A 22,246-nucleotide genomic window follows, 5' to 3' on the forward strand; every position below is an offset into this window, starting at 1 on the left:
CTTCACAATGCATATATTGACTCAATTTATGCAACATCCTTGTGATGCTCATATGCAAGTTGCATTGCACCTGCTTAAATATTTGATTGGAACTTCGACTCAAGGCATTCTATTGGCATCCACCTCATGTGTTGAGTTACATGCCTATAGTGACAGTGATTGGGCCACATGTCCAATGACTAGACGTTCAACTACAAGGTTTTGTGTATTATTAGGATCAAGTCCTATCTCCTGGAAAACAAAAAAACAAGCTGTAGTTGCTCGTTCATCTGTCGAGGCAGAGAATCATGCAATGGCACCGACTTCTTGTGAAATCACATGGTTACAGGCCCTCCTGAAAGATTTAAGAATCAAAAATTTACCTCCTGCAATGTTACATTGTGACAGCAAATCTGCCATAGCGATTGCTGCAAACCCGGTCCTACACGAACGAACCAAACACATTGAAGTGGACTGCCACTATGTTCGTGATAAAATTAATTCAGGAGCCATTACAATTGTCCACACTCCTCCTCATACTCAACTTGCAGATCACTTAACCAAGGGGCTCTCCACAAAGCAGCATTTCTACCTATTATCCAAGCTTGGAGTTCAGACTCAACCTCACACCAAGCTTGAGGGTGAGTAATAAAGGAATGAAGAAAACATCCTTTAATCAACATTTCTATATTTAGTATCTGTCCATCTTGTCTGGTTTAGTGGTCCTGATGTTAACCTTTTGTATCAGGTTCTTGTTAGTTTGCTAAGTGTCTATTTTGTATAGTTTGACCTCTGTCTTTTAGATGATCACATGTCTTAGTGCAGTTAGAATATATATGGTTAAGCTGGTTGTATGCTCAACCTTTGAAGGGGGGAAATTAAATGTACACAATTGTACAGCCCACTTTTACAACCAACAAATCGTGAACGTTGATTGGTTGAGATCTACGGTGCTGGTTGCGTACATCAGTGACTTAAAGTCACTGATCAGTGACTTTATATCACTGATGTACCCTCCATAATTCCTTTTCCTATCATACCCTTACCGCATTAATAACAACAATGAGTTCAAGTCCCTGATGGTGTATACATTAATAACAACAGTGAGTTCAAGTCCCTGATGTGTACAATGTTATTTACATTTTTACTAAATGATCCATAATTACGGATGTTAAGGTCTAAATGTATCAGTGATATTATATGAATTTCAGAAGAAAAAAATAACTCTATTTGTATTGAGATTTTAGCAGTCAAGTAGTGGTTTGTTTGGCTTGTACTATTATCGTGTACTTTATCATGTATTGCTCTTTACATTTTTTAAAAAATATTGATCAATGATCTAACCGTACGGATGTGAAGATGTATATATTTTGATGCTAATTAAGAAGAAGTTTCAGGAAAAAATAATTATATTTGGATTGAGATTTCAGCCGTCAACTAGTGTTTTGAGTTGTACTAGTATCTAGTGTTTTATCATGTATTACTGCTTACATTTTTTTAAAAATATTTCTGGATGATCCAACCGTACGGATGTGGAGATTTATATATTTTGATGATATTAAAAATGTTTCATAAAAAAATAAGTTTATTTGGTTGAAGAGATTAGCAGTCAACTATTGGTTTGACTTGTACTAGCATTTAGTGTTTTATCATGTATTACTGCTTACATTTTTAAAAAAATATTTCTGGATGATCCAACCGTACGGATGTGGAGATTTATATATTTTGATGGTATAAAAAACAATTCATAAAAAAATAATTTTATTTGGATGGAGAATTTAGCAGTCAACTAGTGGTTTGACTTATACTAGCATCTAGTGTTTTATCATGTATTACATCTTATATTTTTTAAAAAATATTTTTGGATGATCCAACTGTACGGATGTGAAAATTTATATATTTTGATGATATTAAAAAAGTTTCAGAAAAAAATAATTTTATTTGGATGGTGAGTTTAGCAGTCAACTAGTGGTTTGACTTGTAGAAGCATCTAGTGTTTTATCATATATTATTGCTTACATTTTTTTAAAAATATTTTTGGATGATCCAACCGTACGGATGTCAAGATTTATATATTTTGATGATATAAAAAAAATTTCAGAAAAAAAATAATTTTATTTGGATGGAGAATTTAGCAGTCAACTAGTGGTTTGACTTGTACTAGCATCTAGTGTTTTATCATGTATTACTGCTTACATTTTTTAAAAAATATTTCTGGATGATCCAACGGTACGGATGTAAAGATTTATATATTTTTATGTTATTAAAAAAGTTTCAAAAAAATAATTTTATTTGAATTGAGAGTTTACCAGTCAACTAGTGGTTTGACTTGTACTAGCATCTAGTGTTTTATCATGTATTACAGCTTACATTTTTTTTAAAAATATATCTGGATGATTCAACTGTACGGATGTGGAGATTTATATATTTTGATGATATGAAAAAAATTTCATAAAAAAATAATTTTATTTGGATGGAGAGTTTAGCAGTCAACTAGTGGTTCGACTTGTACTAGCATCGAGTGTTTTATCATATATTACTACTTACATTTTTAAAAAAAATATATTTCTGGATGATTCAACCGTACGGATGTGAAGATTTATAGATTTTAATGATATAAAAAAGTTTCATTTAAAAATATTTTTTTTCGGTGTAGAGTTTAGCAGCCAGCTAGTGGTTTGAGTTATACTAGTATCTAGTGTTTTATCATGTATTACTGCTTACATTTTTTAAAAAATATTTCTGGATGATCCAACCGTACGGATGTAAAGATTTATATATTTTGATGATATTAAAAAAGTTTCAGAAAAAAATAATTTTATTTGGATGGAGAGTTTAGCAGTCAACTAGTGGTTTGACTTGTACTTGTATCTAGTGTTTTATCATGTATTACAGCTTACATTTTTTTAAAAATATTTTTGGATGATCCAACCGTACGGATGTGAAGATTTATATATTTTGATGGTATTAAAAAAGTTTCAGAAAAAAATAATTTTATTTGGATGAAGAGTTTAGCAGTCAACTAGTGGTTTGACTTGTAGAAGCATATAGTGTTTTATCATGTATTACTGCTTACATTTTTTAAAAAATATTTTTTGATGATCCAACCGTACGGATGTCAAGATTTATATATTTTAATGATATTAAAAAAAATTGAGAAAAAAACAATTTTATTTGGATGGAGAGTTTAGCAGTCAACTAGTGGTTTGACTTATGCTAGCATCTAGTGTTTTATCATGTATTACAGCTTATATTTTTTTAAAAATATTTCTGGATGATCCAACCGTACGGATGTGAAGATTTATATTTTGATGGTATTAAAAAAGTTTCAGTAAAAAAATAATTTTATTTGAATGGAGAGTTTAGCAGTCAACTAGTGGTTTGACTTGTACTAGTAACTTGACATTTATCATGTATTTGTGTTTCTATTTTTTTGAAAATATTTCTCGACGATCCAACCGTACGGATGTCAAAGTCTATATATTCTGATGATATTAAAAAAGTTTCAGAAAAAAATAACTATTTTTCGTTTGAAATCTTAACAGTCAACTAGTGGTTTGACTTGTATATGTAAGTAGTATTTTATCATGTATTGTCGTTTCAAATTTTTTGAAAATATATCTCGATGATCCAATCGTACGGATGTCAAAGTTTATATATTTTGATGGTGTTAAAAAAGTTTTATAAAAAAATAATTTTTTTTTTCTTTTGATATTTTAACAGACAACTAGTGGTTTGACTTGTATTTTTGTTATTTGTAAGTAAAATTATTTTTCAAAAATATGTCTGGATGATAATAAAAAATATAAATTATATTATTAGTTATAAGTGATGAGTTTTTATGTCAAGCAAAATAATCATCTAAATTGAAAAGATAATATGTGTTGTGTTGAACTTGTGCAAAATTCCATCCTTTTCATTTTATTATTGTTCTTAAAAAATCACGGACTTAGTTTTTTTCATTAATTATAGATATAACGAAGCTCCTATACCTTATGTTAATCAAATGCTAAACAAAAATCAACATTTTTTTTTTAGTTTTACTTAAAATCATGTCAGTGACTTGAAGTCACTAGTATTTATTTGGAATTTTTTTTTTCCTGTGTCGCTTTTTTGTTACTTGAGATTCTTTTCAAACCTCTAAATCAATCTCCAAAATTACAACAGTGACTTGGAGTTACTGATTTTATTTACTTAGAATTTTTTCCAAGATTACGCATTAGTGACTTCAGCTCACTAATGTTCTTTACTTCAATTTTCCAGCCCTCTAGTTTTGGGGAGCTACTTTAACGATTTCATCAGTGACTTAAGGTTACGAATATTCCCAGAATTACATTAGTGACTTCAAGTCACTGATGTTTTTGACTTAGAATTTTTTCCAGCCCTCTAGTTTTGGGGAGCTATTGAAACGTTTTCATCAGTGACTTAAGGTCACGGATATCCCCAGAACTATAACAGTGACTTGAAATCACTGATGTTTTTTACTTAAAAATTTTTCCACCGCTCTAGTCTTGGGAGCTAATATAACGATTTCATTTCATCAGTGACCTTATTTATGATTTTTTTACTAGGTAGTTGGAGTGTTGGTCGGCTGATTTAAATTAAATGCAACATCAGTGATCTCATGTCACTGAAGGTGAGAGGGATAATACCGACATTTTAGGTTTTTCGCTCAACATCAGTGCCTTCCACTCACTGATTAGTGACTTGAAGTCACTAACGTAGCTATTTAATATTTTTTTCATGCGTCCGGAAGATTATGTCACTGATGTACTTCATTTAATGCACACCATTAGTAATTTCAAGTCATTGATGGTGTACACCTACCTTTCCTGTACAATTGTGTACATGTAACCGGCCCCGCAGTTGAATTATTAAGGGAAATCTACAAAACTACCTACCTTTTCTTTTATTGTTTTCAAAAATACTACCTTCCAGAATTATTTTTAAAAATACCTTTTCATAAATTTTTTTTTTCAAAAATACTGTTTGCAACTTTTGCAACCTCATTTGCAACTACAGGCGGCGCTAGCCGTGTTGCAACCTGATTTCAAATTCTAGTTTTCAAATTAATTTCGACCTCATTTTCGGAATCGATATATATATACATACATATATATATATATATATATATATATATATATATATATATATATATATATATATATATAGAGTTAAGTTCTATGGAGTACATAAAAACATTGGAGTATCGGAGTACAAGTCTTAATTTTTTAGTTTAATCATAAATAATATATCTGATTATACAAATTTATATACAATCTATCATTTATAAGTTGTCTTGCACATAATTGTCTATCAATCATTAATATCTTTCAACTTTAACAAGTATTAACATTATTGTTCTGCTTATTAGTTATATTGCAGAACATAGAGTCCTGTAATTTGTAAAAGTCATTATTCTACCTTAAATTACAATGTTTATGTTGTGTAGAACATAATGTGCAGGTTATTAAATGTTTACGAATATTATTGAACAAAAAAATTGAAATTTAGATGAATAGATTACATTTTATCCAACTTTGTACTCCAATACTCCAATATTTTGTGTACTCCATAGAACTTTACTCTATATATATATATATATATATATATATATATATATATATATATATATATATATATATATATATATATATATATATATATATATATCGATTCCGAAAATGAGGTCGAAAATGACATTTGAAAACTGGAACTTGAAATCAGGATTTGTAATTGCATATATGGTTGCATATGGTTGTATTCAGTTGCATATGGTTACATTCAGTTGATTCTATTGTAATCTAATGGCCCCGCCAGGGGCACACCATACATCTGTTGTTACTTACAGTTTTCAGTTGCATTTAGTTGCAACTGAGGTTGCAAAAGTTGCAACTGCAGTTGCAACCTCATTTGCAACTTTTGCAACCTCATTTACAATTATATATAATTTTCAGTTGCATTTAGTTGCATTGCAACTGCAGTTGCAACTTTTGCAACCTCATTTGCAACTTACAGTTTTCAGTTGAACTAGTTGCAATTGCAGTTGCAACTTTCCATTTTTATTTGCAACTTTTGCAACCTCATTTGCAACTTTTGCAACCTCATTTGCAACTTTTACGGCCGCGCCGCCCAAGGTTGCAAATGAGGTTGCAAAAGTTGCAAATCGTATTTTTGAAGGAAAAAAATTTATGAAAAGGTATTTTTAAAAACAATGAAAAAGATGGTAGTATTTTTAAAAAACTAATTTTACAGATGGGTATTTTTAAAAAGATACCAATTATTAAAGCATTGAAAAGCATCTTTTGCTCCCTGCCTTTCTTGCTTCTTCACTATGCAATCTGTATAAAACTATCAACTTCCTTTTAAATAAATGAAATGAGAAAAAATGAGTTTAGAAACATCATTAAACAAAAAGGTAAATGTATAAGACACAGAATCTCGATTTTTAAGCTGAAAATTGAAAGGAATGATAAGAGTGGAAGGGAACGTTGCTTTCAATAAATACGGGTTTGATTTTAATATATGTGTCCCTGCATGACAAAAACAGGAATGGTTACAAGATGAGAATACAGTTTGTGAAGATGGATGGAAACCTGAAGGGCTGTTTATAGATCTTTTGCGTGGAGTTACTACTCAAGATTCTGGAGGGACATTCTCACTCCCTTGCGCTGGGAATTGAATATTTTTTTTGGATATAAGACGGTGATTAAGAAAATTTTTATTAAAAAAAATTGGGAATTGGACGGTTCGGAGATGGGGACACACTTATTTTCATATAAAGTATTATATATACTAGCCTTTAACCCGTGCAAAGCACGGGCGCGTATATAATTCTTAAATTATTAATTATTAATTATAATTTAAATCGTAACGACATTTTATTAGTATTTTAGTATTAATGAATTGAATTCTAATTAAATTATATTAACCAACTGATTATATCTTCTAACGGAAATTTAGCTTTCATAATTTATTATCTATCTATAAATATTTTTCTGATATTAATATGTGACAGTTTATTATTCAATTAATTTTAAATCAAAATTTTCATATATCATATATCTTCATATGTTATGTAATGGTTCATATTTGTAATGAAATATAACATGTTAGAGTTAAATTTCGAGTAGAATACGTTATAATTAAAAAGTAGCGTTTTCAATTATTTATATGTATTTTAGACAAAAGATATTCAAAATTGTATATTTATAATTAGTTATACATCTATTTATAAGTATTTTTTAATATTAATATATGTTATTAACAATAGTTTCACCTTTTTTCAACTAATTATAAATTATATTTAAAAGATATTAATATACATCAGGAGTGTTTTTAGTATATGAAACTGTTTAATAGATATCTACATGTTGCAGACTTTTAGTTTTAGAGGACTGTACCAAACCAAAATTTTGTACGACTACAAATTATACCCATGTTGGCTTTTTATAGTATAGTATAGATATATTAATGTTATAGAAGTTAAAAGTATCAATGATAAATATATAATATATTCTAAATTTAAGTAATCCCCATTATTTATCAATAAATTATTTCATATTGTTCTACAAATTAGTTATGATAACTTTAATTTATCTTTTATTCTTATTATAAAATAAATATTAATTATAATTGAATTTTTTCCTTCAAAAAAATTATAATTGAATTTTAAAGTATTAAATAAAAATAAAATAATTTTATAAATTATGACTTATTATAATAATTTTAGTTAAAAGTTATATTATGTACTCCGATATAACAAACTATTTAAATCGGTAAAGAATGCGATTCAGACCAACACGTGAGACTTGAGAGTACGATGAAAGGCATATTAATGCTGACATTTTTTTGAAAAATAAGTGGATAAGAAATACAGGGGTTTGAAGAATAAATGGATAAGAATTACACGGACGCTTGGGTAAATTTAAAAAAAGTGTTTCACAACTAAAGTAAAGAATTGAGCTATAAGTGAGAAGTAAATTAAGAAATATAAGTGCCAAAACTGTTTGGAAAAAAAGTAGATGTCATAAAACAAAAGCTAACATTCTCAATTTATTATAAATACTTCTTGTTTTTTCGCAAACGGGTCAAAAAAAGTGGAAACCGACTTCTTATTGAAAAAAGCCTGAATAGGCTTCGCCGAACAGGCACATAAATTCATTTGTGAAGTGAAGACCGGTTTGTGTGGGGGTGTGGAACGAAAGATCAAAGAAGTAACAAGCATTCTGCATAAATGGATGCAGAATAGTTAATTTCATCTAACGCTCACGGCTCACCCACTAATGATCCAATTAATCAAACTCCAAGAAAATGTCTTGGCTCCTTTATGTTTTAGATATAACCCTAGAATATAATTTTTTTTAATAAAAATGAATTTTAACATTAAAATATAACCTATCAAATTTATTTTTTAATTATTGTTGCAATAACTCATAAATCATTTAATATAAAATTATCTAAATTAGGAATGAGCATTTTACCCGTGGAGAGGGACCGAAATGGGTAAGTAGTACTATATAAGTACAAGTAAACAATGTTAATTGACCTGTTCAACTTTGCAAATCTCACTAGTCTAACAGTATTTACTAAATGACTTATAATTTTATTTTTTTCAATAGATAATGTTCTATAACCATCAAATCATGCAGAATGCCACCAAAAAAATTAATTACAATTGTCAAAATTACAAAAAGGTTTAGCTGTGATGGGATATAAATATGCAAAAGTAACACGTATACACCAACCATCTTTGGCATATGCTTATGGCTTATGCCACTTTATTAACAAATAGGTAAGCAGGTTAAAATATTAGCCCAACTGTTCTTTAACAATGACCAATAAGATCTAGATAATATCAACTATTATAGATCAGGTGGATACATGTTTGGATACTAGTACAGTCACCTAATTATTCAGTGACTTGAGATCTAATCTCCAATTTCAGTAATAAAATAAAGGCAACTGCTTTATCAGTACTTTGAATTTTAACATTACATGAACTGGACTGTATGTACAGATATCAAGATATAAATTGACCACATTCAAGGCCAATTCCAGCATTGTAGCTACGGCTACGACAACTAATATTGTTACACCACCAAACTTGCACCTATTAACATTTTCTTTCAACTATATGCCCTCTCGATCTTTTTCTGAAATGTAGTTAGACTCGTGAACTCACCGGGGATGGCTTCGCTCATTGGTTGCACTTTCAATGAACATCTTCCATGAACCTTGTCATTATCTTCCATGAACCTTGTCATTCAATATTTAGAATATATTCCTATCTTCACTTGTAGTTCTGTAAAGATCGTATTGAAACATTTGGTCATAAGAAGTCACACCATACCAAAGCACAAAGAGCAAGTAACATAAAGTAAAGCATCAAACCGATAGCAGCCACCCGCAGGAAAAAAGTACAACATATTTGAACTTTTATATGCAAAAGTTAAGATGAAAAGTAGTCAAGAGTGCTGAAAGAAGAGCAATTAGCATGACTTTTTGTTTATTTGCTTCTAATTGAACTATAACTAATTAATTGATAATTTACAAAATTTGCATTATCTCTCATGCAACTCATTGCAATAATGTCCAAATTCAGAGCAACCTTTTCTTCACCGACAGCCCCTCTGAGAGTCTTACTAACTTTTGAAAAGTTCTAGAAACATATGGACCTACGCAATTGATTGGATACCAAATATATAAAGGTGATTCCAACTAGATTCACACTAATAAGTTTTTGGAAACTCAGATGTCCAGAAATTAGGAAAATGAGGTTAAAACTAAGCTTCATTTTTACTGAAATCCTTTTCTACATAATATTTTGAAAAAGTAATAGTTGCATTCCTAAATAACTGAAATAATCTCTCATTGAAAAAGAGAAGAGGAAAGTCAGAGTGAAACAAAAACATACGAAACCTAAACTAAAACTAGAGTGAAATAAATGAAAGAAAACACACAAGTTGTGAGCCAACAACTCATGTTAAGTAAACCAACACAATATTGATCAGATAGCGTGTAAAACTTGTTGGTATTATCTAGCTAATGTCTCGCCAAAAGACATGCAGCTAAAAAATTCCTAATCTAGAGATTCACAGAAAGAAGCACCTTTGTTTTCTATATTTTCTAGCAACAAATGCCGAAACTTTGGAAGTGTCTGAATCAAACTCAAGATTACCAATATTAAACTAAGACAATTAGCAAAAAAATGTTTAATTAAAAAGTACAAGGGTAATTTGGTGAAGGAATTTGTATGATTTACAGAAACATCCAAACTACAACTATTATATACACAACGGTAGAAGAGATTTTGGTGGTTACTTTAGTACTACCACAACCTAGAAGCCCTTGCCCTTATTCTCTCCTGGCTACTTCTAAATTTATTTGTTCGTCTTTAATTTCATAAAAATTTCGATACCTTTTCAATGATAGACAAGAAGTGAATTTAACATTCAATAGAGATAGTAGTCATTAAAATACTTATTTCATATCCTTAAGAATCTCAACAAACCCATCAAACCATAAAAAAAATGACACCTTGACGATGACTCCTCAACTTAATTATCAGAACTTGTGAACAGACTACCTAGAACACATTGACTCCTCGACAGTATCATCAATTTCTAATATATCCAATCTATCACTGACATATGAATCGATATAAAAGAACTTTTCAAAAATGCACTTACCAGGATTAAAAATCAGTCCTTGAAGATGACTTTTTCTGATAAATCCAACAATGTGTTCAAACTATCTGGTGAGAATTTCCGGGCAAACAGGTACGAATATGAAGAATTCGACTCCCTCAAACTGTAAATCAGCTCCGCCGACACTTCTGGTGGGTAATAAGTATGTGGGTGACCATTTACACTATCAGTCCAATTCACCCTTGTCAACGTATAAAACGAGCACCCCTTCGGATCCAACATCGACAACATAGTAGAAAAATAATGCTCTTCCGGATAACAAGAATGTACATTTATACATGGAATCTTAAACTTCCTCCACAACTTCCGATCCCTCAACACCATCAACGAATGCCTCCGAGTTAGCACAAAAAATTGTGACCCTACTCGAAACTTATCAAAGGGCACTTCCGGAACCATAACCCCTTTACCTCTAGCATTATACCTATCCGGTAAAATCGACTCATTCGACAAAATTTCAATAAAGCTAAGCCTATCTAAACTAACCGAATCTACATTCTGCCTAAACAACGCATTATACACAAACATAAAAGAATGCAAAGGCACACATTGTTGCGAAACAAGGGCAAAGTAGAAGTTACTCGAATCATCGAGAATCGCGGTGGCAAGAAGCCGGCGAGCCGCGGAGATCAACGTGGCAGTGCCCCTATAAGTCCTGTGCAGATCCTTAATCACCCTCCCCTGAAAAACCCCACCCGGTGGGGTAATCTTAACAGTGGGGTCCACATGAATGTAGATATTGTACAGAGCAGAGTAATTGTCGAAGAAGATCTGCCACAAGGGTGCGAAGTAGAGGTCCGTGTTGGTCAAGAAGAGGAAGGCTATTTTGGGGTTTTGGTTGGTGGTGCCTAGGCGCGACTTGGCGGCGGCGCGTCGGGTGGCGCGTGAGAATAACGAGAGGTCGGAGAGTTCGTCGGAGAGGGGGATGGGCGGGGAGGAGCGGTGGGTGGTGGGGAGGAGAGAGGGGTTGAAGAGGAAGAAGATGATGGTGATGGAAATGAAGAGGGTTAGTGTGGGGATCAGTGGAGTTGGAGTTGATGATAACATTATTATCTTTCACTGTGTGTGTGTGTGTTTTAATAGGGTTTAGTTTAGGATCTGGGTGCTCATGGTTTGTGGGCTTATGACGAAGGAAGATGAGGGGTACTGAGACAGGAGTGAGTGGAGAGATTGAGATGGAGTCGGTAGTGTTGTTTGGTGTCTAGTGTGTTTTGACTTGGAGGAGTTAATTTATCTTAATTATCTTGGCCTTGGCTGCTTATGTTGTCTTGGTGTTATTCTTCGCTTGGTAAGTTGGTTTTGGACCTTTTGCATTAACTTTAGAAAGATACGGGATTGATGTATCGTTTTTAATATTTTTGTTTCATCGAGTGATGAAATGAATATAATATATTTAAGATATATATGTAAGTGATTAATTATGATCAATTTAAAATATTTTTTCATTGATATTATTATATATTTTTAAATCACTAATTTCATTTTGTATTAATAATTTTATATGAAATAGGAAAAAATTTTGATTTCTCCAACTCATGCTACATACCACCACCTACCTGAACATCTCATATCTTACGGATTTGACACAAATATATTTTTTCAACCTTAACATACACTTACATACTGGATATAGATATGAAATTTGAAAATTAATGAACAAAAGTACAAAACTCATACCTTTACTTTTAGTTTTGTCAATTGAAAAAAGAACAGAAAGAATGATTCATACGCTTACTGCTCCGATAATCATCATACTGGCCTTTCATGTTCTTAGGTTCTTATTTACGTAATTCAGTTGCTCTTGTCAACTCTGTAACTCACTGTCTTGTCTTCAGAAGGAATGGATTGAATTTGACAACAATTTCAACCCTGGTGGAACTTTATTCAACAAATAAATGTTAAGAGTATTGCAATGGCGCAACCGATTCCATATGTGATGAATATACAATGCCTATACACTATTATGAACAAAACAAATTCATCAGTTTAGCTCATCTGTAATTCCTAACTTCTTCTGTAGATACCAAAATATCTGGGAAATGAAAACAGTTGGCTTATCCGATGATTTTACACACAGTCTAGCCACTGCTAAAAGACCTTTAAGCTCTTTTGAATCGTAATTATTTCCGAGATCAGGGTCTATCATATTGTGTATAGTGTCCTGAAATGAAGATTCTTGGACCCATTTAATTAAGTCGACACCTCCCTCTTCTCCTGATGACTGACCAGTTATTAACTCGAGGATTAGCACTCCCAGTTGAAAGACTATACTTCCACATTGTTGGCTGGTGCAATCTAAAATTTCATAGTTGTGAGTTACGGAATTCTACAGTTCAGACTGATCAAGTAATATTAGACTTACCTTTGGGACATGAAGAGTGTGGAGTCCCAGCAGAACCAAATATGCCAACATCAGAGAGCTGAGACAAGAAAAAAAATTCATGGTATGCACGACAATGAATAACACAGCTTCAATGTGAAAATGTAATGTACTTGCATCTTATGTACAGCAGATTCACATAGGCGCACAGTGACAGATTACAAAATAACAAATGGAAAGTACTTTACCTTTGGGGTAAAGTTCTCGTCTAACATGATGGTACTAGAACTGATGGATACATGGTGCACGGGTGGATCACAAAAGTAAAACAGATACTCCTGCAAAAGGATAATGTTGTAATTAAGATATTCTGAGTGAGAATACCAGTATATTAGCGCCATGACTCACAGAAAACGATTGAATTCCGAATTTTCTGAAACTCACTAAATATACAAGCTAATCCCAAGAATTCCTCGTACGAGGAACAAGAAAGTTGTTCGTGGCCTAGAAATTAATCCTACATACGGAAGTTACGACAGGTGAATAACTTGATCTTTCAATCTCCAACCATATCTAAATTCAACCTTGGAGTATACCAACTGTCGACATTACTACATTAGGGCAAGTCAATGAGATTGTATCTCAAAACAGGTAAATGGATAATCTTATCAGTAATACATATACTCCTATACATTTTTTATTCTAAAGAAGTACAGAATAAATTGCAGCCTCCCCTAAGTTTCACCATGCCTATGACGATCTGTGACTTGACAAATGTCTGTTTATAGAATACTCCTCCCTTCAGGTTGTTAACATTTGGGTAGAGGGTTTAGCACGCATGTTAAGGCTCATATAGTATAGTTTCATAAATTATTTTAGTTTTTTTTTCTCTTTTGAATAAAGATTTTGAATATAAGTTATGGAACTATATTTTATATACGTCTTAAAATGCGTGTCAAGCAATGGTAAAAAACTGTTAATAAATGGGAGGGACGGAGGGAGTAGAAGCCAGAAGGCGATCAAGTCACCAAAGTTGTATAAAAAAAGGCAGTGACACGTTTAAACGAAAAGGCTTGTAAAGTTTACACACAATCTATGTCTGACAAACTCATAATATTTTCTTTTATTTAAGCCACGAAACATATAATGTCTGTGAAACATACAAACAAATCTATGACTGACAAACTCATAATATTTTCTTTTATTTATATACACAAAATATTTTATGAAAAATATTTTATAGCAGAGTTCCATGAATCAACGGAAATGCATTACTTACACATGCAAATAATACAGTAAGGTATGGTGATAGTTCAAATAATATTGTGTATACCAATATACTATATTGCTTTCATGTTATTCATCTTCACTTTTGATAAAAGCATTACAGGAAGTAGAGACAATATTAAGCATACAATATGTTTAAAAGACCCATACTTAATGACACCTACCAGTGCAGCTGCAACTCCAATAGCTATTTTTAGCCTTGTCCTCCAATTCAAAGGAGTCATCAAAGGATCTGTAAAGTGCTGAAATCTGTCAGAAAATTAATTCTGCCAAATACATAAAGTTTTTGTTACAATATGTTACTCTGACTTGGGTACGAAGTGTCGGACATGACACGTATCCGAGTGTCGGACTCGAAAAATCTCAAAATTGGGGACACGGGGACATTGTCCTATTTCTTGGACACGGCTACGGGGACACAACTTAATACATTAATAAACAAGCATGGTAAGTAGATACCTTGACAAAATATCTATCAAGTTATAATCAAACATAGATTTGTAAGAAATTTTGCAAATTAGGGATCTTCTTTGCTTGTTTTTTATTTTTTGCTTCTTTTTTTTTGCTTTTTTTTTTCTGGCTTACATTATATATTCAACTTAAATGTGGTCTTTTAGTTGGTCAAAGTATCCAGATTTCAGTCAAAGGATCCAACACGGAATAAGTGTCGTGTCTGAGTGTCCAAGTGTCGGACACGGGTATGACTACCTAAACAAAAGAGTCAGAATAACATACTTACAAGCCTGCTTACCATTTTATTTTATTTTTTGTCATAAAGCCTGCTTACCATTTAAATGCTCCTTTAGGCTCCCATTTTCTATATTCTCAAACACTAAGAACCTGCAAGAACCCAAAAGAAAAAATAAGAACTAATAACTTTTAAAAAGAAAAAAAAGTATTCAAAATTCAAACAAAGTAACAAACAGATATAGCTATTCAGCAATTTAATGACATAACTTTTAAAGTTAAAAACTTTGTGTCTGTGGACAGAAGATTGTTGTCATACAGAAACTTGTCTCATAAGAGTTTGAATCATGTTAGAGTCATCAGATGATACCCAAAAAGACTGTTGTTCTTATCTTACCAGGATGTTTAAGTTGGATTTGTAAAAAGTATTGATATGGAAGATGTGCCTATTGCTGTTTCTATGATATAAGTTTCTACTAACTTTATGTTAAACAAGGTCCCTGTTTCTGTATTCTTCCTATTGTCCAGCATAATGTGCAGAAAACCAAATCATGCACTGAATATATTTATCTTCCATAGATACACACAGCTTTCTCGGAATAGTATATTGTACCTCCCACCCGGTGTGCAACTTACAAACCCCTCTCCGACCATGCATAAAGAAACCAGTATGACTTATACAAGGCAACTAAATGCTTAAGCAACCACATTTAAAACTTTTTAAAGCCTTTAAAAACATTGCTTGCAGTGCTGAACACTACCACCCTCAGTTTCTCCCCCAACTCTATTAGTACTTTCAGTTTATTTGAAATGTAGTCCTAGTCAAGAATAGTTAAAATATAGGCAAGACCATGCCAAATTTCAAACCTCTTACGTCCAGTAGAAAATCCACTGAGTACGGCTATGTGACGGTGATGTATGCGCCCTAAAAGCTGAACTTCCCTACAGAAGGCATCATCATCTTCATTATAAACACTTACTTCTTTCACCAGAGCAATTTTACTACCTTTGAAATGGGCTCTGTAAACAACACCCGAAGAAGAGTTGTCAGTGATCCTGCGGAAATTATCTGTTGCCCTCTTTATGTCCTTGTATGAAAAGTGCTCTAGAAAAGAAACTGGACCTAAAAATGATATTTTAGTAATTTTAGTTCCAGAGATATAAAGAGGGTCATAAAATATCCTATAATATATATGTGGACAATTTTTTTGTAGAGTAAGTCATTTTAGAATTGTAAGTCCCAAATTCTAATCCCAGTAATATCATTCATCCAAACTGGATTCCAATTTAAGCTTAGTAAACATGAAAACTTAAGATTTTTCTTCTGTCATGAGATAAATTGTTCAAAGATAGTTCTATAAGTATCCCACCAAAGCTTATGCTATCACTTGGTAGAACAGACTGCTTGTTCATGAAAATCCACATCATACATTCGACAATTGTTCAGGAAAAAAAAATGGATGAGTTAAAGATGCTCAAATATTAATATAAGGATCAGGAAATGAAAATTATAAAAAATGAGCGTACAGGACAGTCTGTGCAAGTATTAGGATTCAGAAAAAAGCAACGACACTCTCATGTATGAATCCGGTGAGTTTCAGGGTACTTGCCATAGTTATCACCACTAAAAGACAAAAAAGTGAGAGAAATAAATACGTGAGCAGGCTAAAGCAAATATTGACTGATTGGTATATTCTTCATTTATTTTTTATGGAAAAGGCTCACACAACCATAGGTTCCTGAGAATCCCGAATTAGAGTGTGATTGAAGTAAAACAACCATAATATACCACGAACAAGAATTGAAACTTCATTGTAGGGCACAATAGGTGAAACATGCATATTAGAAAAGCAAAAGGGAAAAGATATCACTTGGTCATGAGATTAAGGTAATGACTCAAACAATAGTGTATGCCCAGACTTCTAGTAATATGAATTATACACAAGTTGTAACAATTTATTAAGTCAGTACTAGGCTAGACAAACTTTAATCCTCTATGGTGGCTTTAGATTGAACTGTCTCGAATACAATTATACAACCATACCATCTCTCAATACATATGAACGGGAAAAATCAAAAGGGAAGTGATCATGTGATCTTCCATCTTGCTCTCGGAACCTCAGATGATTCCCATTCAACAAACGTTCTTTCACAAAAACATATCACATTTAATTAAGTTGACTCTACAAGTGAAGGAGTTATCAGATTACTTAAAATTCCTTCACTTCCACGCGAAATCAAATTAAAATATCAACAGATCTCAATCAAAATCATCCAGCTTCTCATCAAAATTGTAACTAAAAAGCAATACAATAATGATAAAACTATTCGATCGCAGAGATCATCAAAAACACAATCGCAGTGATGATAATCACGAAAAGAATGAAGCCGCGAAGCAATCAGGCAATCATCATAATACAAATACACAAAAATGAACACATACATGATTTGCAAGTAGATTACTAACAGAATTGCGCGGGAACACACACATACAGAAATGAACACAATCAGAGAGAGAGAGAGATTACCAGAGTGAGATCGGAAGTGAAGGCAGTGGATGAGCTTATTTCTCTTGAGAGGCTCCATTATTAATGTTGGGATCTGAAGAGAAATAGCAGTGGCATTTGCATTAAAGGATGTATAAATTTAACTGTAATTTGGACACTTGTGGAGTTGACTCTGTTGTGTGTTTGTTGGGATTTTGGATATGGGGAAACTTGGTTTTTACAACTACCTTTAACAGCTTTCTCTCTCACTGCCACTTTGCCAGATGCGTCGTAAAAGGAACACCAGAAAGGATATATCTTCGCTTGAGGTCGGTAACGATTTAATTATTAATTTATTAACGATGTCGGTAACAAATACTCCCTCCGTCCCTTTTTACATGTCCACTTTGGAAAAAAAATTTGTCCCAAATTACTTGTCCAATTCTCTTTTCAAAGCAACTTTTTGTGTGTTTTTTCAAAAAGTAACAACTTCCAATGTTTGACTAGCATATATATATACACAATTCTATCTAATTCATTACATTTATTAGGGATATGTATGAAAACAAGATATCCAACTAACATTTTCTTAAGATGCGTTATTTTTTCAAAAGGGACAAGTAAAAGGGGACGGAGGGAGTATTATACACTCACAGTCGCGGTCACGGGCTCGGAGTACTTGGCCAAGGAAGTGGGTGCTTGGCATAATATTTGAAGTAATAATGATGTCGTTTTGCTGAGATTAAAAAAAGTAATTTATTGCTTAAGGTAAAGAATTGGATTAGAAATGTTGGTCCGAACTTATAAGTTATTAAAAAAATTTGGATAACGTGACTTATAAGTCTTTTAAGTGTTTGAATAATTTAACTTATAAGTTTGTATGGTTTCGTAATATTATACTAATATAATAGTTTGTTTTTTTAAAAAAATAAATTATTATAATATAAGACCTTTTATTATTAATAGATGAAATATTTTACAAATACAAAATTTTAAACTCAACATTAAATGAAAAAAGTAATAAATGCAGATAATACAAATAAAAATGTACATCATTTATTTAATATTTATATTTATTTAATACAAGTAAAAAAGACATCTTTTATTATTATTAATACATGAAATGGTTTAGCAAGAACAAATAATAAAAAAATTACTGGTAAAAAACGATAGCAATCTAGCATGAAACAAAATATAATGCAGTCAATTACAAGCTTCTTGTTTGCAGTAATTACTTTTAGACTAAATACTACTGCATTGTAATCAAGCGCCACAGAGAGATCTGCTGAGTTGGTTTAGAAAGAAGTTGAAGCTGAGAATCAAGAAAAGCTAGGAAATCAAGCTTTTTTTTTCTCGGCTTTTTTTGGTTTGAATAACCATTTCAAGAAGTTTGCTAAATGAACTACAAAAAAGAGAAAACGGGCTTATGAGCTTTTAAGCCCAGAAGCTGTATTCCAAAACACCCAGGATATTCCGAATATTGTATATTCAATATTTGATCTCAAATATTATTTATTAATAATATATTGTCCAATATTTTGAATTCATAGACAAAACGTAAGTTCGTTTAGCGTTAAAAATATTTTATATTTAAAATTCAAAAAAATATTACTCTTTCGATCCTTTTTTATATGTTCATTTTGAAAAAACCATACATATCAAAGAACAATCAATTCTATAATTTTTTTCCTTGAATATCTTTAACAAATGTCTTGAAAATGGGGAATACTCCTAATTAAAGTCATGAAAACGTAAATTCGATTAAATTTTAAATAAGTCAAGCATTGAAAATTCAAGGAGATTTCAATTTATGCTTAAAAATTCGACAGTATTTTAAAATATGACAGTATTCAAATATGATGATTTTTTTGTACTTCATAAAATGATGAATGTTGTAAATTTATTTAATGTAGTTTATGATATTTAAAATTTCATGCACCAACATTCATGAGATTTTGATATACAGTGCCTAAATCCTAAAAGCATTCTATTAAGAATTCGCATAAAATCAAAATCCTATACAATTCATTAAAATTCAAAAATATATAAAATTCATTAAAATCCAGATTGAATACATCACTTAATTTTAATAATATCCGTGAATTTAGATTTTTCCTGATAAAATCAAAATCTTTTCGATGTCTAAATCAAATCCCTGCATGTGGAAAATTTAAATATATACCATCAACTATGGACCATCCAGGAGAATTCTTAGAGCATCTCTAGTCATAGAAAACTCTTGGTTAAAAAAAAGAGTTGGCGTACCAAATATGAAATATATAGTCAACCGCTTGAAATAATATCACTCCAACCAAATCTATCTGTTGTCTATAATTTTAGAGAACCTTCGATGGATGACTATGTTTAGTATCAAACCTCTACATGTCTGTAAGAAATCTGTAGGAAGATTACACATCATTTATTACCATATTGAACTGATATATTCTATCTTAACAATCTAAAGTATTAATAACATATTATTTTTAAATTATAGCCAATCAATATAGCCAATACCGCTGAAGCACAATCTCTTAAAGGTTCAACAAATTTTACATAACATCTTGCAGGTCTAATTTAGCTCACGATTATAACCAAACGAATTACAGATGTTCTTACTGTGTTAGTGTACATTTTCCCCTTATCATTAAAATTGAATCTGTTTCTTTAAAATAAGTCAAAATAATCACGACCCCTATCAGTGAAGATGTAAATCAGTGACTTTTGTAAACTAATCATGATTTGTAACTTTCAGATGGGCCTCCCAAATTAGGATTCTAACATTTTTCTATTCTTTAACCTTCATCCCACTTTTACTTATTAAACTCCTTCGTTTTTCTATCCTTTCTATTATTTACAATTTTTTTAATAAAATTGAGATCTAATTCATAAAAGACGTAGAGATAGATTTTAATAAGGGATTGGCAGTTGGGAGGATGGCAGATGCCATGACAACGTTAAATTAGCAAGTTAAGTATGAATGAGGGATTCTCCTACAAATGTAGGTAGGTCTCCCTTCACACAAATATGACTAGTTCAACTATGGTGGCCGGTTGCACAAGGTAAGCAATAATCTTATCTTAAACACGAAATTCAAATGAAGCGTGAACGAGTTTGTTTGGTTGAGTTTAAAATTATGATTATTTTTTTTGATTTAAAATTAAAAACAATTTGAAACCAATGACTTTGAGCAATGCCAATTTAATGCCAAACATGTTGTATATCTTTGGATAGCTATCATAGGTTTTACTGATAAGATAATACGGTCATAATAATCTTGTTTCATGCAAAATGATTTAAGTAAGGGTGCTGATATATGCACACTCTAAATTTATTTATACATTTTTTCATTTATTTTGTAGACTTAATTACCAAAAAAACTATATAATTATATTGTTTTTTTCAATTTAACCATAATAGTATATTTGTTACAGGATAATGCAAGTAACTTTAAAAAACTTTATTTTAAAAGCCTTATCTCACTAGTTCATAACCATGGTTAAGTTAAAATTAAGATGGTGCCACATATATTATCAAGTTATTAATTAAATTATTTGGTATATGGGTTTTATTAATACTTTTACTATCTCATTAAGGGTCAAAATCCTAATTCACAAATCACAATCTACACAAACACATAACGTACTAAAACTCAAACACATAACGTACTAAAACTTATGTTCGAAGGCGACGATGTTAGCGTGATTTTTTGAAACCACCGTCTATCAGTATTGTATATCGATTATTTTTCATGCGATTTATATTGATTTATATCGAATTAATAATTTTATATGAGAAAAAATAGATTTTTTCGCCACCCAACTTATTGTGTATTTAGAAACTTAGCACCAAACTATGATTATTTTTTTGGTCACTAATGTTAGATTCGGATTTTTTTTATCACTAACATTAAGTTCAGATTTGATTATTAACACTATATTATTCTTTTTAGCATTATTAAAATATAGGGGCAGTTTGCAATATTTTGGTGATCTGATATGTATCTATATTTTATCTGTAATACTCCATGTGTGCCTAAGGTAGTTTACCTCGAAGGAGGAGAGTTTGACACGCATTTTAAAGTTTCTAAAAGATTTAGTTTCATAAATTATTTTATTATTTTTCTAAATAAAAATTTATCATTTGAATTTTTATACACAAAAAGAAATTATAAATATAGCTAACTTTTTATGCATGTATAATAAATTCTGTAAAATTTTAAAATAAAATTAAAAAATTGATGTCTTGTGCTACATGTGATATTCATGTCATCTACGAATTAACCATGGTTAGAGATTCATTAAAATTGGGTTATGGCAAATAGATTTGTATTACTTAGTTGCATTATTCTGTAACAAAAACAGTTTTATGGTTAAAATGAAAAAATCACATAAGTTTAATAGTTTTTTTGGTGATTAAGTCTATTTTGTATTAAATTACCCTTTGAATTGATAAGTTATTTGGTTGGAATGACAAAGTTCAAGGATAATTTGGCATAAAAGAGGGTGTAGGGTATGCATATATCAGCAAGGGTGTAGGGTATGCATATATCAGCACCCTGGATGCTCATTTCTTTCAAACAACTGTAATTTGTAGCAACCAAATCATTCCAACATACTCGGGGGCGTCTGGCATGACTAGCAAAAGTTAGAAATTTTAATATCTACACTGGTTGGATGGAATGACAACTTCATCCCCGAGAGCTTATAAGTGCAATTAAGTTTATGAATCACTGCATATTTGTGATGTAAAATTTAGCATCATTACTGAAAAATTTCTTT

The 22,246-nt window shown here is 31.3% G+C and overlaps 2 protein-coding genes across 3 annotated transcripts; both read right to left on the bottom strand.

Annotated features, from left to right (window-relative positions):
- Positions 1-8,827: 8,827 nt before the first annotated feature.
- Positions 8,828-11,891, bottom strand: LOC108206050 (glycosyltransferase BC10). The gene is made up of 2 exons (XM_017376220.2): positions 10,671-11,891; positions 8,828-9,283 (listed from the first exon to the last, which is right to left on the bottom strand). The coding sequence occupies exon 1, from the start codon at positions 11,733-11,735 to the stop codon at positions 10,683-10,685; it is 1,053 nt and encodes a 350-aa protein (XP_017231709.1). The 5' UTR covers positions 11,736-11,891; the 3' UTR covers positions 8,828-9,283; positions 10,671-10,682.
- A 647-nt stretch (positions 11,892-12,538) lies between these two features.
- LOC108205962 (probable receptor-like protein kinase At1g49730) lies at positions 12,539-17,810 on the bottom strand. Of its 2 annotated transcripts, XM_017376098.2 has the most exons (8): positions 17,717-17,810; positions 17,511-17,583; positions 15,850-16,105; positions 15,083-15,135; positions 14,460-14,527; positions 13,257-13,346; positions 13,051-13,108; positions 12,539-12,983 (listed from the first exon to the last, which is right to left on the bottom strand). In XM_017376098.2, the coding sequence occupies exons 2-8, from the start codon at positions 17,566-17,568 to the stop codon at positions 12,670-12,672; spliced, it is 897 nt and encodes a 298-aa protein (XP_017231587.1). In that variant the 5' UTR covers positions 17,569-17,583; positions 17,717-17,810; the 3' UTR covers positions 12,539-12,669. The 2 variants fall into 2 exon arrangements, with proteins under 2 accessions (XP_017231587.1, XP_017231586.1); XM_017376097.2 differs by lacking the exon at positions 17,717-17,810 and having other exon boundaries at positions 17,511-17,710.
- Positions 17,811-22,246: the final 4,436 nt, after the last annotated feature.

This window comes from Daucus carota, chromosome 2, assembly GCF_001625215.2.
Source record: "Daucus carota subsp. sativus chromosome 2, DH1 v3.0, whole genome shotgun sequence".
Lineage (NCBI taxonomy): Eukaryota > Viridiplantae > Streptophyta > Magnoliopsida > Apiales > Apiaceae > Daucus > Daucus carota.